Source organism: Stomoxys calcitrans, chromosome 2 (assembly GCF_963082655.1).
Source record: "Stomoxys calcitrans chromosome 2, idStoCalc2.1, whole genome shotgun sequence".
Lineage (NCBI taxonomy): Eukaryota > Metazoa > Arthropoda > Insecta > Diptera > Muscidae > Stomoxys > Stomoxys calcitrans.
The window spans coordinates 5,093,227-5,111,161 of NC_081553.1; the positions used below are offsets into that span (position 1 = coordinate 5,093,227).

Consider the following 17,935-nt stretch of genomic DNA (forward strand, 5'->3'; position numbering starts at 1 on the left):
CATCCGCTTAGTCCAATTTTGGCATACTCTTTCCACCATTTCGGCCGGTATCTCACGAATAAATACTTCAATGTTGTTACCCAATGCGTCTGTTGAAGAGGGCTTATCTGTAAAGACATTAGCTTTAACATAGATATCCTAGAATTGACCGGTCCCGAATGTGAAATAATATGTTCACCGAACTCGCCTCTCAATGAGTCCATCGATACGCGTGCTGTGTGGCATGTGGCACCGTGTTGTTGAAACCACATGTCATGCAAGTAGTACGACTTTGAAGAAGTACGGCCCAATGATGCCACCAGCCCGTGAACCGTACCAAACTGTGACTTTTTCTGGATTCATTGATAGCTCTTGCGATGCTTTTAGCTGTTCTTCACTCCACAATCAACAATTCTGCTTATTTACGTATCCATTAAGCCAAAAATGAGCTTTGCCTCTGAACACAAGAAGAGCGTAATAAATTTTCTTAATAGAGCACGCATTTGGATAAAAAAAAATTCAATTATTTGTAAGCGTTGTGCGTTTGTAAATTATAGACCAAACTGAAGATGTTTGACAGTGAAACAAAACACGAAAAGTGCGTAAGCTATTTAAACAAGTGTTGCCAAAAAGATATGGCTAAAAATACACCCTTTTGAACTGTCAAGTAAAGCTTTTTAAAGACTTCGTTAAGTTTTGTGAATAAGGCCATAGTTGAAATGAAATAAAAAAAAGCCAACAGCAATTTTGGCGTAAAGAAAATAAAGATGGCTGTAAATTTATACTTACGAATAAAACCGTCCGATTCAATCCGCCTCTAGCCACTGTGGACATACACCTAAGCCAGTTAGGTTAGTACTTAGTACTTTTTATACCCACCACCGAAGCACCGAAGTCTTTAAAATTAGAGATATTGAGCTGAAACCTTGCATAGATTCTTTTCTTGTCCATAAGCAGGTTAAGTTCGAAGATGGGCTATATCGGACCATATAGACCGATCCGCCGATCTAGGGTCTTAGGTCCATTAAAGCCACATTTATTATCCGATTTTGGTGAAATTTGGGGCCGTGAGTTATGAAAGGCCCTTCGACATCCTTCTTCAATTTGGCCCAGATCGATCCAGATTTGGATATTGCTACCATATAGACCGGTCTCCCGGTTTTAAGTTTTGGAGCCATGAAAGGCGCATTTTTGTCGATGTCGACGAAGTTTGAGACAGTGAGTTGTGTTAGGCTCTTCGACGTCTTTCTTCAATTTGGCCCAGATCGGTCTAGATTTGAATACAGCTGCCATATAGACCGATCTTTGGATATAAGGTTTTGGGCCCATAAAAGGCTCATTTACTGTCCGATTTCGCCGAAATTTAGGACAGTGCTTTGTATTAAGCTCTTCGACATTTCGGAACATATTACGATATAGCTGCTATGGGGCATAAGGTGTGCATTTTTCACCGGATTTTGACGAAGGGTGGTTTACATATATACCCGAGGTGATGGATATCCAAGGTTCGGCCGGCCGAACTTAATGCCATTTTACTTGTTGCTGTATTCAAGTTCTATTTTTTTTAACTTTTCCTACTTACCATACTTTTCGCGTGCGAACATTTGCAAGAACATAAGATGAGAAGACCATCCCATATAATTTAATTATTTTCTTCTTATTTTTTCTGTTTTTATTTACAAAGTATAAAGTATTTTTTAGGAATTACATTAAAGTTCACAAATTTCTTTTACATGCATATCTAAGTGTGAATGTAATTATGTTATTCTTCTTTTCTCAATATGGGCGAAATTTTAAAATTAATACTTCGTCGCATTTATTTTCATTGACTCGGGCAATAAATAGGAACAAATTATTTACTAACATTTCTTATACATAAAATTAATAAAAAAAAAAAATAATCATCTTCATCATCGTTTATAATTCAACTCTATGGCATAGCGAAGAAAATCGGTTGTTATTCGAAAGTGTGTGGGGGGGGGAGGAGTGAGTGAGTGGTGAAGTAGTGTTACTAAGTTTAAATTAATTGCTCAAAATTAATTTTTGGTTTTCTATCATTAAAACGTACTTTGCTAATAATAACTCTTGCCTGAGGTTACACTTAATGGTTAAAACGTAATGGAAATTGCAAAAGACAATCAGAGTTAAGTTCAATGTATGAATCAATCAATCAATAAATTCGTAGTGATGATTACTATTTAGACAAAAATTTGTGCACTAGAACCGGATTGGTGTGACAGGCTTCCCTCCAAAGAGTCTTAAAATGTAGTATCATATGAAATAGAAAATGTAGCATCATTGAAACATTGTGCAAGTCAGTGAAGTGGGAATCCTACTGTGAAACCTCAAAGCTGACCCGCCAGGGCACACGATCGACAACAGAACTTGGCATAGTATTTGTTCTTACAGTAGCGTCCTCGAACGATCAGATTACAGTTGGCAAAGTGAGCATTATCAATACACTCAGGATTCAGAGGTATGGTAGCTGAAAATGAGAAACCTTTCAATGATCGTTTCTAAAAAAAGACACCCCATATACTTACATTGAATATTTATGCTTTCCTCACTTATACTATAGCTGACAGCATTGGCTGCCTTGCAACCATATCTGCCGGAATCGGCGCTGCTAACATTATTGATGATCACTTTGTAAGGGGCACCTGCAATTAATAAAAATCGTCCACTAATTTATTAAAACTGTCATAATTTTCACAAGGTGAGGGGCTGAGGATTTCCGTTTTATTCTTCTTACCGACAGATATTTGTACTCTCTCACTGGGCACCAAAGGTAAACCATCTTTAATCCAGGTTACATTTGGTGTGGGATATCCTTGAACCGAGCAACTAATTGTCAGTGTGGATCCTGGAGAGTAGGTGTTGGATTGGTCCATACCGATGACAGCATTGACGGGAACTAAGCGCAGGAGCGCAAGAAAAATCGTTTAAATTATTGCATATTGAATATTTAAAACATAAGATTATGATACATGATCACAAATTCAAGAGTCTCAATGCACCATTCATGCGCACACCACCATAGGAATGAAAGTTATAGAAAATTAAAAATTCAAACAAGAAAAAAGGCTTTAAGTTCGGCCGGGCCGAACTTTGCATACCCACCAACTCGGGTATATATGTAAACCCCCTTTCGTCACAGTGCGGAGAAAATTGGATAACTTAAGCACCCGAATTCGGCAAAGACATATGATATTATTCAATTTTGTAAATAGAACAAAATATTGGTATTTTTGCCAAATATATCCAATTATAAACCCATCTGAACCATATTAAGGTCGGATAACGGGAGGCTCAGAAAAACTCTCTGTTTCAAATTTCAGCGAAATCTGGTAATATATAAAGCTTTTATGGCCTTCAGACCCTTTATCAGGAGATCGGTCCAAATATGATCCGATTTGGCACGTTCAAAAAGACGTATCTGGCAAATGAAATATGTAAACGATAATGAATTCATCTACCATAGAATGGGGGTATATTAATTTCATCATTCTGTTTGTAACACATCAAAATATTGATCCGAGACCCAACAAGTAAAACTGTGCCAAGTTCGGCCAGGTCTAATGTTAGGAACCCACCACCATAGATTGTACTACAAACGAACTAAGTTGAAAGACACATATATACTTTTTGTACAATATTTCTCCCAATTCAGCCAAAAATTTAATCTTTATATGGGAGCTATATTAGGGTATTGACCGATTTCAAAATCATAACAGGACTCTACCTGCAAATTTTCAACCAAATCGTATAAAAATTGGACTTTCAAAGAGTTAAAGATCTCATTATGTGATATCGGTTTATATGAGAGTTATATCAGGTTATAGATCGATTTGGACCGAACTTGACCCGGTTGTTGGAAGCCGTAGCAGAATACTTGCAAATTCTTGAAAATTTCAACCAATTTGGATAAAAATTGTGGCTTTCAGGGACTCAAGATTTCAAATCAGGATATCGGTTTATATTGGAGCTATAAGAGGTTATGGGCCGATTTCGACCGTACTAAGCACGGTTATTAGAAGTCGTAACAAAATACTTTGTGCAACATTTCATATAAAGCGGACAACAATTGCGTCGAACGGGGGCTCAAGACGTAAAATCGAGTGATCAGATAATATGAGAGCTTTATCAGATTATAAACCGATTTGGATCCCATGGCAGCCGGTTGTACGTACCGGATTGACCCGATGGAGTTCTCCATCGTCAAATGCTGCCGCCTCAGTGTACAACACATTGCTACAACAACAACATAAGCAGATATGGACCGTACTTTGCACGGTTGTTGGAAGTCATAACAGAACATAACATGCAAAATTTCAATTAAATCGGATAACAATTGCGACTTCCAGGGGTTAAATATCTCAAATCGGGAGATAGGTTTACTCGACAAGCTATATCCAAATGTGAATTCCCAACCACCTAATACATCAATGTATTCGTTCGACCGCAGTTGTGATTTCTACAGACAGACGGACAAGGCCAGATCTACTTGGAATGTCAAGACGATCAATAATATATGCACTTTATGGGGTGACAGATCAATATTTCGAGGGGGAATGACTAGATTAGTATACCCTCCATCCCATGGAGGTGGGTATAACAAAATATTATTGACATTATAAGCCGATTTTACCAAGTCTGTCCGTCTGTCTGTCCGTCGGTCTGTCTGTTGAACGCACGCTAATTTTCGAAGGAAGAAAGCTAACCGCTTGACATTTTGAACAAATACTTCCTATTAGTGCAGCTCGATTCGAATTGTAAATGCCAATTTTCATATTTTGATATAACTGCCATATAAACCGATCTTGGAACTTGACTTCTCGAGCCTCTAAACCGCGCAACCCTCATCTGACTTGCATAATCATAAATTTAGTATAAAGTTTTCGTTCTTCCAACAACTATGATAAGTATGGTCCAAATCGGTTCATAAACTGCTGTAGTAACCATATAAACTGATCTCGGATCTTGACTTCTAGAGCCTTTAGAGTGTGCAATTGTTATCCGATTTAGCTAAAATTTTACATGAAGTGCTTTGTTTTGACTTTCAACAACCGTTTGTTGTTGTTGTTGTTGTTGTAGCAGTTTATTGTGTGCTATCTTTCGTCTGCTTGATTCTGTTGAGTGTCAAGACCCAGGAACTCCGCGACTAAGATGGGGTGCGTCCACAGGGATCTGGGTCTGAGTCGAGTGGGTCTGGCCGGGCAGTTACACAGGTGACGTGTATCGTGCGGTCCCTGGTTACAATCGGGACATACATCTTGCACGTCGGCATCAATCCTAGCTCTGTGGGAATTGAGGCGGCTGCATCTGCCGGAACGTAATTGAGCCAGAACCACTCTGGTTTGCCGGGGGAGGTCGATTTCTTCGGGTGCTATGGGTGGCGGTCGTACTCCAAGGACTACATTCACCCGGTAGCCAATTAACGCGTCTGCTACCGTGTCTGCATGAATGTTGTTCAGACCCGCTTGATCTAGAGGTTCTCTCTTGTTGCGCTGGACATCACGCTCTAGATCGTGTAGATCTACCTTAAGGCTTCTGGGCGGTGGGTATCTATCCACAAGATGATGATTTGGATGATTTCTGCGATAACAGCCCAAAAGGTATTGCTTAGACAGCATGTAGTTATGTCTTCGCACTGGTAGGATCTTTGTCTCCTGATGGAGGTGGTCCACATGAGAACTAAGGAGACAGCCCGCCGCAGTTCGGAGGGCGGCATTCTGACAGATCTGAATATTATTCCACTGCGTGTCACAAAGTTGACGTGACCACACTGGCGCTGCATAACTTACCACAGACCGGCCAATTGCTTTATACGTGGTCAACAAGGTTTCTTTGTCTGCACCCCAAGTGCTGCCAGCGAGTGACTTGAGGACCTTGTTTCTACTTTTGACTTTATTGCAGATTGCTGTGGCATGTGGGGAGAAAGTGTAGGAGCTGTCAAATGTGACGCCAAGTATTTTGGGACACTTGATGGTCGGAATAATTTCTCCATCGACCATCACAGTCAGCTCAGTATTCACCTCACGCGTATTTGTAGTGAACAGTGTGGCTGAAGATTTGGTGGCGGATATCTTCAGATTTCTTGCAGCGAAATATGAGGCAAGCTCGTTGAGGTAGACGTTCAACCTATCGCAGATGTCATCAATGGGTGGGAGGCCTGATGCCATGATCGTACAGTCGTCCGCATATGATACGATCTCTATGCCGTCTGGAGGAGGTGGGATGGAGGATAGGTAGAGGTTAAACAGAGCCGGAGATATCACCCCACCTTAGGGAACTCCCTGTTTCACTCTTCGGTGTTTTGACTTCTTATCCCTAAAATCCACAAATAACTGGCGGCCACACAGATAATTCGCGACCCAACGTTTCAGGCCTGGCTGGAGGGACGTGTTGGCGATGTCCTCAAATAATTTGGCATGGCTGACCGTGTCGAATGCCTTCGAGAGGTCCAGTGCCGTTTATAACCCGTTATTGCTTCCACATAAATCTATCTATCTAGTACAATGTGACCGAGCAGACATTTAGTGGGAATCAAGCCCACGACCCCTGCACTGGTGATCCGAACACGCTACCAACTCAGCTACCGGGGCTACCGAGTCTTACATACAAACAAAGCGCAACACTTTGACTTTCATATTCAAAAAGATGTAGAAGGAGATTTTCTATAACATTCGTTCCCTTTTCTTACTATTAACAAGCAATTATGTTAGCGGACGTAAGCTTAGACATAAATATACTTACCAGCAGGCTGTTCAACTACATATGGTGGTGGTACTGCTGGTGGTCTTGTTGGGCGGTATGGATACGAAGGTCTCTGCGTGACCGGAGCCTTTGGTGGTTCGATTATATATTGCAAATATGGGGCATCTTCATTGGTGGCAGCTCGTGCGGGACCTACCGCAACTAAGGTAACCTTAATCGAAGAAGGTCGCACACTCAAACGATTCCAGGCCTCGCAAGTGTATGGACCCAAGTCGGACAATTGCACTGAACGGAATGTCAACGAGTAGTCGCGGGCCAATTCAAATCGAGTGCTAACCAAAGGCAAACGGCTACGGTTGCGCCACCAATGGACCATGGGTGTGGGGTGACCACCAGCAGGACAACGCACCACAGCGGGTCTATTAAGGGTAACAATTTGTGTGATATTCTTATCGCCATAGACGTAAGCAGGCATGGGAACAGGATCTGTCATAGGTTAGTGCAACAGGCAAAAGCAAAACAAAATATGCATGCAACAAAATAATAGCAAGCCACAACCAGAAAGTAAAAATAAAATGGTTGTTAGTTTAAATCAAAGGCCATACACCACGGATGGGTATTTGGGAGTACTTGTACAAACCTGTTACTTGCAACTGAATTTCACGCCTTACAGGTTCGCCCAAACCATTGCTGGCCACACACACATAAGAGCCACTATCGGTTTGGCGTACTTGGACAATGGTCAAATCACCACTGGATGTCAACACATAGCGTCCTTGATTGGTATCGACCTAATAGAAGAAAACATTTTATACTTATTGCGTCTAGGGGAAGGGGGGAACTTGTTAGAAACCTCCACCTACCACAACATTATTGCGGGACCAGGTTACATTGGGCGCAGGATTGCCTACAGCAAAGCATCTCAATACGGCAATGCCTCCCGAAGGTGTTTGTACATCCAACTCTGGTTTCTGTTTGGGTTCCAGCGACACCTGAACTTCTCCCGGATAGACTACCACTGGTGCTGGAGTAGTGGGTCTTGTGGGTACCGCGGGATGGACACAAACAAAGCCACAACCATTGCTGCAACACTTGTTGTCTTCACGGCAATCGGCATCGGTGTAACACTCACGGCCACAGGCTCCCTCAGAGGTTGTAAGGTGGGGACAGGTACCAGGCTTGTTGGTGGGACGGCAAGTGGGAGTAAATTCTCCAGAACGTTCATCGGACACCTCAACGGCACAATGCTGGTCATCGGGGCAGGGATAGTCTTCACAAGGATTGTCGCATTCACATTTCTGACATTCTCCATCCACGGCGACTCGGCGCACTCCATAGGGGCAGGATATGGTGCGACATTCGTTTTCGTATTCCTCGCATCGATTTGCGGGCAACACTTCGTTGTTCGTAATTTCGGGTTCTGCGAAAAGGATGACATAAATAAATTTTAGTAAACTGCCAAATGGAACTCCCACTTAAGTAGGTCATATGAGCCGTCACCATAAGACAATTATCTCCCATGACCAAGAACCTTCACCCCGTGCATCTTAAAAACTATGAAAAATGAACGTGCAAAGAACTAGAATAACTACTTAAACTAGGGTGCTTTTTATCATTTGGGTGAACAAAACAAATAATTTCGAGTGCCAAAAATCAGTTACAGTGCGTATTTGGGTGCTCTACACTACATTGTGAATGGTGAGTGCAGTATAGGAATGCAGGAAGGCCCATGCAGGCTTACTGGGCTTACTTGAGCAATAGTTATAGCAAGATTCGTAAGAGCGGAAGTTATTCTGATTGCCGGCACAACCGGAATAGATAAACGATACACAATTGCCGCGGGAGTCATCATAGTACCAACGACGTTCGGTGACCGAAGGACCATTACAACGGCCAACATCCACCTGTTGCTTGCAAATATCTGGACTCAACAGAAAATCAATCATATTAGTACGATACCAGAATAAACAGTAAATTAACATTGATCAGATCACTACATGACCTTGGTTCGCTACCTTTGGTATCTGTGTAGGTGGGCTCTTGACCTAATATGCACAGCGATTCACATTCGGCGCGATTTTCAAAACGGTTTCCGGTTCCTTGGCAACCGCCATAGGTGAATGGCTCACACGTACGTGACACCTTATTGAAATAGTAACGTGTTTGCCATTGGCGGCAAGGTCCTGATGCCACCTCTTCATTGCACACATCTAGACGAGGCTCAATACCGGTTAAACTTACCCTTTGGACACAAAAAAAGGGAAACCACACACAAATATCACAACTTACCCACTCCTTTGAGTTCACCACATTGACGTTCACATTGTTCCTTTGTATGGAAACGGTTACCATTACCACCACAACCTGTGTAGGTAAAGGCCATACATGTCTGAGACTCATTGTCATAATACCAGGCAGCTGTGTTGTTGTCACATTCGCCAGCCTCCAAGGGTTGATCACAAACCGAGTATGTCTGAATTGCAAATGGAAAGAGAATTATTTGTCAAAAAAAAAGTATATTTAATGCTGTATACAACTTATTTAGGAAAATTCAATTAAAAAACAGACTGACTCAAAGTTCTCTAAATCGAGCTTTGTAGTCTAAATCGACAATTCTCAGCCAAATCCGAAAAGAATTGGTGCCTTTTAGGTGTCTTTCATAAGTAACATTAAATTGGTCTGGGTCGAATTCTATATACATCTCCATCTGGAAACAGCAGAAAATGCTTGCTGTTTTAGCAAAAAATGCTGTTGTTCCAAATTTTTGGTATTTATACTGACAAACGTATGCCCTGAAGATGTCAACAAAAATTGATGAAACGTTGGGACAAATTAAATAAAAATGAATTTTTATATGCGGAACATAGTTCTAAATATCTAATTGGACCAAGAAAATCTGAATACAAATTTCTCTGAGTGTATAAATAATATCGTTGCGTGATTGGCTGACTGAATGAACACTGGCCCAGCCCAAAGCTAAAATCATGAAATTTTGCACAAATTTTGATCTTGGATCTTCTCCTCAAATTTTGGTTTGCAGATATTCATTCGTACGTTTAGATACAAAATAGTAAGAAATGGTAAATGTTTGCCCAGCGCTAACTGAGAGCGTTAGTAGTTGGAGGCGAAATGAAGAGCGTCTCGATAGAATAAGGTTGGAGACAAAAATATTAAATTTCGTACCGGAAGTGAATGAAATCGTATATGCAGTGATGCAATTGGTACCTTTTGTTACTTTTTTTACGAATTGAGGTAAATCTCTGAATTTGATACTTAGTTACACTGAGACAACCTTAATTGCAAAATTTCTAAATTGTAGTACCAAAAATTACAAAATAATACTCACCGATAGGGCTAGAATCTCAAAATTTGGCTCAAATTGATTGTTGGTGCAAAATAAGGAGATTAGACCGAAAATATGAAAAATTATACAGGAACGGGAGAAAACGTACATTTAGTGCCGTACATTTTTATACCCTACACCACTACTGTGGTACAGGGTATTATAACCTAGTGAATTTGTTTGTAACACCCAAAAGGAAGAGAGATAGATCCATTGATACCGATCGACCCAGAATCACTTTCTGATTCGTTTTAGCTATGTCCGTCTGTCTGTCCGTCTGTGTAAAAAGTATAGATCGCAGTTTTCATCCGATCGTCTTCAAATTTGGTACAGGCATGTTTTTCGGCCTAAAGACGAAGCCTATTGAAATCGGAAAAAAACAGTTCAGATCTAGATATAGCTCCCATATATATGTTCGTCCGATTTTAAGTAATAATGCAATAAAATGATCATTTGTTAACCGATTCTATCTAAATTTGGCAGGAATAATTTTTTTAAGACTCTCGACATTACTGGGGAATTTCATGGAAATCGGTTCAGATTTAGATATAGCTCTCATAATATATATCACACGACTTTCACTCCTAGAGCCACTGCAAGCACGTTTATTAACCAATCATGCCAAAATATTGCACAACGCTTTCCTCGACGACTATCACAACATACATAGAGTTTGGTCAAAATCGGTTTAGATTTAGATATATCTCCCATATATATGTTCGTCCGATTTGCAGTAATATTTCAATAAAATGGCCTTTTGTTAACCGATTTTCTCGAAATTTGTCAGGAGAGATTTTCTCTCTCAATATTATTGGTGAATTTCATGGAAATCGGTTCAGATTTAGATAAAGGTCTCATGTATATATATCGCCCGATTTTAACTTCTAGAATCACAGCAAGCGCATTTATTGACCCATCATGTCAAAATTTCGCAAAGAGCTTTCCTCGACGACTGCCACAGTATCTGAGGAGTTTGCTCGAAATCGGTTTAGATTTAGGTATAGCTCTCATATATATGTTCGTTCGATTTTGAGAAATATTGCTAACAAGAAGGATTTTCCTATGACTCTGAATATAACTGGTGAATTTCATAGAAATCGGCTCAGATTTAGATATAGATGTCATATATGTATATCGCCAGATTTTCACCCCAAGAGCCACTGCAAGCGCATTGTTTGACCAATCTTGCCAAAATTTTTGCATAACGCTTTCCTCGACGACTACCACATCATCTGAGAAGTTTGCTCGAAATCGGTTCAGAACGTTGTCATTTGTCAACCGTAGTTCATTCTTCAACAGTTTTTTAATCGAATTGGCTTACTGTCCCTATTCTTCCGCAGAACATAAAATTAGACTTTTTGCAGCAAAAGCTCATTCTTGCAAAATATTAGCGAATGTTTGACATTTTTATAACGGGAATTAATGTCGTAGCAGTGTGTTGTACACTGAGACTCTTGCCGATGAAGGTTTTCATCGGGTCAATCCGGTAGTAAAATCGGCTGCCATGGGATTGTTTTTGTAGTTTATATGGAATTAAAAATTGTCATAAACCATCGATCTAGACGTCATTAAGCACGCCTAAGAACCTTTTATTTGTCTAGCTGCTGTCGATACTTTTTCGCACACAACTGTATATCTAGTCTGATATGGCCCGTCCAAGAACTTTACCGGCTTATTGAAGAAATACGGATCTGTGCAAAATTTTAGTACAATATCTCAATTTTTGAAGGCTGTAGCGTGATTACAACTGACGGACAGACGGACGAAAAGCCGAGTAAAGTTGGTTAACAGTTTTAAGTTGATACCCTTCACAAAGGTATAGAGGCCATAAGAGGTATCTCTCTGTAACAGAGAAGTGGGACAACAATTTATCGAAACTAATGGACTTCCATTGGCTTTGATTGGCTAATTTGAAGCTCAACAAATCTCTCAGATATCTAATAAACTATACTACTTACTGGTGCTGGAGGTTCTCCACTGCCACAACGAGACATACACTCCTGTTCGGTCACAAAGTTATTGCGATTTCCACGACATCCAGTGAACTCGAATTCATTACATCTACCCTCAGCCTCATTGTAATGCCATCTGATCATTGTCTCATTGCAAGTGCCTCTCAAGGCAGGCAGTTGACATGTTTTGTGCACCAAGAAGCATTGATCTTCACATTCGGCTTCTGTGGCGTAATTATTGGAATTGCCGGCACATCCGGTGTACATGAATTGATCGCAAACACCATCCTCACTGTTGTAATACCAACGAACTTCATTTTCTAGACAATTGCCAGAAGCTGCCGGTAGGAAGCATTTGCTGCTATCATCCTCGGGACTTTCGGGCTCGGGTTCAGGTTCACCGAAACGAATGCTAATATCTTCGACACTAGGTTCGGCCAAGCAGCGACTAGCACATTCATTTTCGCTAGCAAAACGATTGCCGTTGCCACCACAACCACCATAGTAGAACATATTGCAACGGGACTCTTGGGCATCGAAATACCACATGGGTACATAGCTATCGCAATCACCCATATCTTGAGCCAACATGCAAATATTCTCGTCAGCGGGTCGCTCAGGAGGTGCTTGGGTCTCATTTCTAGATACCGGTGGCTGAGGTTCGGGCTCATAGGGCCTCTCCCTAACACACTGATGGGCACATTCCTCTTGGCTGTTAAAGCGATTGCCGTTGCCCCCACAACCGCCATAGTAGAATTGGCGACACACGTCACGTTCCCTGTCGTAGTGCCATAACATGGTGAAGTTTCTGCAGGTACCCTGATCGGGTGTTTCATCGCAAACATTGACGCTGGCAGGTGGTTGTTGTGGTTGTTGTGGGTAGACGGGAGCTGCAGCTGGCGGTTGTGGTTCTGGTTCTGGTTCCGGTTCCGGTTTCTTTTCACATCTTTGCATACAGGTCTCCTCCGAAGTGAACTTGTTCTCGTTGCCACCACAGCCACCATAGTAGAATTGACGACAACGCTGATCTTTGGTGTCGAAGTACCACATGGGCTGATAATTGGTACAGTCTCCCACCACAGCTGGAATTTCGCACACATCCTTGACTACACATGTTCGAAAATACAAAAAATATACCCAAAAGTTATTTAACCGTATCGTTAATGACCCACGTGCAGTTTTGGACAACAATGACTTGGAAAGCTGTACTTCTGTATATTTACAACATTGCAACAAAGACCTTACCAACTTCGGGGGGACAGTGATCCTCGCATGACTCCAATGAGGGGAAATTGTTTTTGTTGCCACCACAGCCAGTATAATAGAAAGGCATGCACTTCTTATCCGTCTCGCTGTAATGCCAACGTGGATGTTTCTCACTGCAATCACCGGTTTGCTTAGGAAGCGAGCAATAATCTGTCATTTGTCAGGCAAGATCGTGCATAAAAGTGCATTATTTTTGCCGACCCATCGAACGAATCGAGGGGCGGATAGAAAGTTATATTGGCAGGCACAAACATAAAGCAAGCAAGTAAAACATACATATGGGAAAGGGAAAAGATATAAGGCGGTACATATGGATTAGGGCAATACCATCACCAGTAATAAAGTACGAAAAATGGATAAGGAAAAAATCAATAAACAATAACCACCACAAGCATTAACCAATGGCGTACATAAGCATTTAAGTCTAGCATTGCATGCATGGACATTTTTCAAACCTTTGTGAACTCCCGGTTGACGGCAGTGGTAGTTGCAGGCATGTTCCGTGGGATAGTTGTTCTTGTTGCCCTTGCATCCTCCGTATCTAAATGGACGGCATACATCGGTCTGATTGTCGTAGAACCAACGCTCAAAGTTGCCCTCGCAAGGTCCTTCATCCACGACCTGGTCACAAGGAGCTGCAATGAAACCAACAAGTTCATCTATGTTCATTCAAACTATGCCCACTCTACTTACATGTGGTTTCACTAACAGAGCACAAGGATTGACATTCTTCCTTAGTATCGAATCGGTTGTTGGTGCCAAAGCAACCGCCATATTTGAACTCTTCGCAACGACCCCGATCCGCATCGAAGTACCATTTACTAATGTGACCCGTACATGGACCAGAGCTCTTGGGCAGGAAGCAGGCATCCTTGCCTGTGTAATCTTGGCAAGTTGCTTTACAATCACCCTCCGTTTCGAAACGATTGCCGTTTCCTTCGCAGCCACCATACCAGAACTTTGCACACGCGCCATAAGAAGTATCGAAGAAGTACTTGATGCTGAAGTTACCACATGGTCCTGTCTCCTTGGCCAAGCCGCACGCTTTTTGTGGGGGTTCTTTGACATTTTCACAACCTTCGAATTTGTCTCCTTCAGCTGAAGTGACACCATCGGGACAACAACCATGCTTGCTTTCCAAGCAAGTGCAGCCCTCGAAGTTGGGTCCTTTTGCTGGAGTTTTGTCATCGGGACAGCACTTGTGTTCGGTTTGCGAGCAATGACAGCCATAATGATGTGGGCCTTGGGCAATGGTAATACCATCGGGGCAGCAACCGAATTGCAATGTATGGCAGCCACATCCTTCAAACTTGGGTCCTTGAGCCGGGGTAAGTTTGTCGGGACAACAGCCAAATTGAGTATTTTCACAACCGCAACCTTCATTGCTGGGACCACGGGCGGCAGTCTTTTCGTCAGGGCAACAGCCATAGGGAGCATATTTGCATTCACAATCTTGGAAGTTAGGACCTCGAGCACTATTGATGTTGTCTGGACAACAGCCGAATGGTGAATTCAAACAACAGCCCTCACCCAAAGGACCATGAGCTGGAGTTTCCTTGTCGGGACAGCAGCCAAATGGTTCCTCAGCACACGCCGGACAACCTTGGTTATCAGGACCAGAAGCGGGAGTGCGACCATCGCGGCAGCAACCAAATTCAGAGTTTCTGCAATCCCTAGGATCGGCGCCAGTAACATTGCAACCTGCAAAGTTGGGGCCAGTAGCGGCAGTAACGGAGTCAGGGCAGCAACCGAATTCAGCAAAAGAGCACGATTTGACGGTTTCGGGACCTTCTGTACCAACGGAAGCTTCTGTGGCTCCTGAGACATCGGTGGAGGATCCTTCCATATCCGTGGAATCACTTTCCATAGTCGTTTCTTCTTCAACCATTTCCGTGGTGGTGGTGGGAGGCTCTGTAGTTGGTTCTGGACATCCCTCATCGTCTTCACCTTCGGCTGGAGTGTATTTGTCGGGGCAACATCCAAACAATGTTTCAGCGCACTGAGATTTGGGACATCCTTTGTTCTTAGGTCCATCAGCAGGTGAAACGCCATCGGGGCAGCAACCGAATTCTGTTTCTTTGCAAGTCTTCGGAATCGGACAACCCTCATCGAAGGGCCCTTTAGCGACAGTCTTTCCATCAGGACAACAACCGTGTTCAGTCTTCTTGCAATCCTTGGATTTCTTGCCTTTGCATTTTTTAGGTTTGGATTCTTTGGTGACAATAGCTTCCAATGTATTGGGAGTACTCTTCTCCAGATCCTCATCATCCTCGGAGGTCCAAATATCCACCGTCGTGAACTCACCTGTCGACAGTGAAGAGTCTCCTGAACTCTCTGTGGTAGAATCAAATAGATCTGATGAAGTTGATAAGCCATCTGCTGAAGTGGTGCTTGACCCAGCCTCTTCTGTTGTTTCATCTGTGGGTCCAGATTCCAAAGTGGTTTCGCCAGATACGCCCTCGGTGGTAACATCTGACACATCGCTTGAGCTTTCACTAACATCTGTGGAGCTTCCTTCTTCAGTGCTAACAGATAGTCCGGATTCTGTAGTGACATCTGAGCCAGTCGATTCTTCCTCCGTGGATCCACTGACAGTAGATTCAGTTGGTCCTTCAGATTCCGTAGATCCCGAAGATTCTGTCGTTTCATCGGTTGCACCTGATTCGGTTGCCTCCGAAGCATCTGTGGAGGCGGGCGATTCCGTTGAACCTGATACATCGGTTGATGCAGAACTCTCAGTGGTGTCAGAAACATCTGTTGAAGCTGATTCATCCGTAGAGGAGTCAGTTGATACTGAAGAATCAGTCGAACCTGAAACATCGGTTGAAGCTGACGCATCTGTCGATGAATCCGTTGAGTCGGATGATTCGGTGGCTCCTGAAGCATCAGTTGATGCAGAAGCATCAGTAGATGAAGAAGCATCAGTAGATCCAGAAGAATCAGTAGATGCAGAAGCATCAGTAGATGCAGAAGCATCAGTAGATGCAGAAGCATCTGTTGACGCCGAAGCATCTGTTGAAGAATCAGTTGTTTCCGAAGATTCAGTAGCGCCTGATGCAGTGGTGTCTGAGGACGTCGATATGTCAGTTGTAGATTCAGTTGTGTCAGTATTATCGCTGGATGTTGTTTCGGTGGGTGTGGTATCGCTAGGGGTTGAGTCAGTTGTAACTTCTGTGGTGGATTCCGTTGAAGCCGATTCAGTTGTATCTGATACATCAGTAGAAGCCGAAGCATCAGTTGAACTAGAGACGTCTGAGGAAGCAGAAGTGTCTGTTGTGCCAGACACATCCGTAGATGCGGAGGCTTCGGTCGACCCTGAAACGTCTGTTGACGCCGAAGAGTCAGTTGATCCAGATACATCCGTCGAGCCGTCTGTAGACTCGGAAGCATCGGTTGAGCCGGACTCTTCAGTAGAGCCAGAAACGGTCGATTCAGTTGATCCAGTAGCGTCTGTAGAGGCATCATCATCGGTCACAGCGGAAGCATCGGTTGAAGCCGAAGCATCGGTTGAACTTGAAACATCTGTAGAATCAGACGACTCCGTTGTTTCATCTGTGGAACCTGAAGATTCAGTAGACATATCAGTTGACAAATCGGATGATAATGACGATTCTTCTGTAGTGTCGGTGGAATCGGAGGCGCCGGTGGAATCGGAGGAGTCAGTGGAATCGGAGGAGTCGGTGGAATCGGAGGAGTCGGTGGAATCGGATGAGTCGGTGGAATCGGAAGTTGGTGATTCAGTTGTAACGGATGAGTCAACAGCGGAGGCTGTTGATTCGGATTCATCATCTGTTGAAGAGGTTCCATCCGTCGATTCGGAAGCATCTGAAGACTGTGTCGACATGTCGCTTACACCAGATTCAGAGGTTGTTTCCATATCGCCACTTCCCTCTGTTACAAGGCTGGAGAGGTCGGTGCTCTCAGTTTCGTCGCCAGAACCTTCAGAAGTTGTAAAGCCATCATCGGTTATATCTGTTGGTGGAGTGCTGTCGCTCATCATGAGTTCGTCCGTCATTAGAGAAGACAATGTTGTATCCTCGTCCAAATCAATTCCATCTGATATCTTCAAGTCTTCGCTCATCTTGGATGTGACCAATTCAACATCCTCGTCTTCTTCTTCACAGTCCTCTTCGTCCTCGTCAGAAATTGGTTTATCGGTACTATCGACTGGCATTACCCCATCCTCAGTGCATGCTTGCGTATTACATTTTTCTGATAAAGATTCGAGTTTGGCTTCGTCACAATTGTCTGACTTAGTACCGTTGGACAGACACATAACTTCCCGTTTACGTTCGCCTCCTCCACAAGGTTTACTACACGATCCCCATGGGCCTGTGAACCATTCGCCGGGGCATTCCTTTTCTTCCCCTTCGCACTCCTGGGATGCCTCGGGCTTCGCTGCAGCATCACACTTAGACTCGTCCTTCATCATGGTGACTTTACTTCCATCAAACTCTCCACAAAGAACGACCCGAGATTGAACACCTTTACCGCATGGCGATGAACATTTGCTCCATTCAGATGTGAACCATTGCGTTTTACATTTCTTGGATTTACAAGGCCTAGAGAGAAGGGGAACCTCAGGGGCACAAAACTCGCCAGGATACACCTTTCCAGTCTTTGACCCACAAATAGCAGTGCGGGTTTCCGTAGTTTGGCCACATGCATCACACTGAAA

At 43.0% G+C, this 17,935-nt stretch overlaps 1 protein-coding gene across 3 annotated transcripts in view; it reads right to left on the reverse strand.

Moving 5' to 3' along the window:
- Positions 1-1,617: 1,617 nt before the first annotated feature.
- The window catches only part of LOC106080432 (papilin), an 82,263-nt gene continuing 65,945 nt past the window's right edge, over positions 1,618-17,935 (reverse strand). Inside the window, exons 6-18 of one of the 3 annotated variants that reach the window (XM_013241820.2) lie at positions 13,951-17,929; positions 13,713-13,892; positions 13,237-13,407; positions 11,998-13,097; positions 8,986-9,169; positions 8,712-8,906; positions 8,447-8,617; positions 7,560-8,116; positions 7,337-7,487; positions 6,736-7,182; positions 2,732-2,893; positions 2,523-2,639; positions 1,618-2,464 (exon numbers count right to left, since the gene is read on the reverse strand). In XM_013241820.2, coding sequence (XP_013097274.2) covers positions 2,325-2,464; positions 2,523-2,639; positions 2,732-2,893; positions 6,736-7,182; positions 7,337-7,487; positions 7,560-8,116; positions 8,447-8,617; positions 8,712-8,906; positions 8,986-9,169; positions 11,998-13,097; positions 13,237-13,407; positions 13,713-13,892; positions 13,951-17,929 — 7,554 coding nt within the window. In that variant the 3' untranslated portion in view covers positions 1,618-2,324. The remainder of the gene's footprint in view (positions 2,465-2,522; positions 2,640-2,731; positions 2,894-6,735; positions 7,183-7,336; positions 7,488-7,559; positions 8,117-8,446; positions 8,618-8,711; positions 8,907-8,985; positions 9,170-11,997; positions 13,098-13,236; positions 13,408-13,712; positions 13,893-13,950; positions 17,930-17,935) is intronic. The other 2 variants (XM_013241823.2, XM_013241825.2) reach the window with 2 other exon arrangements.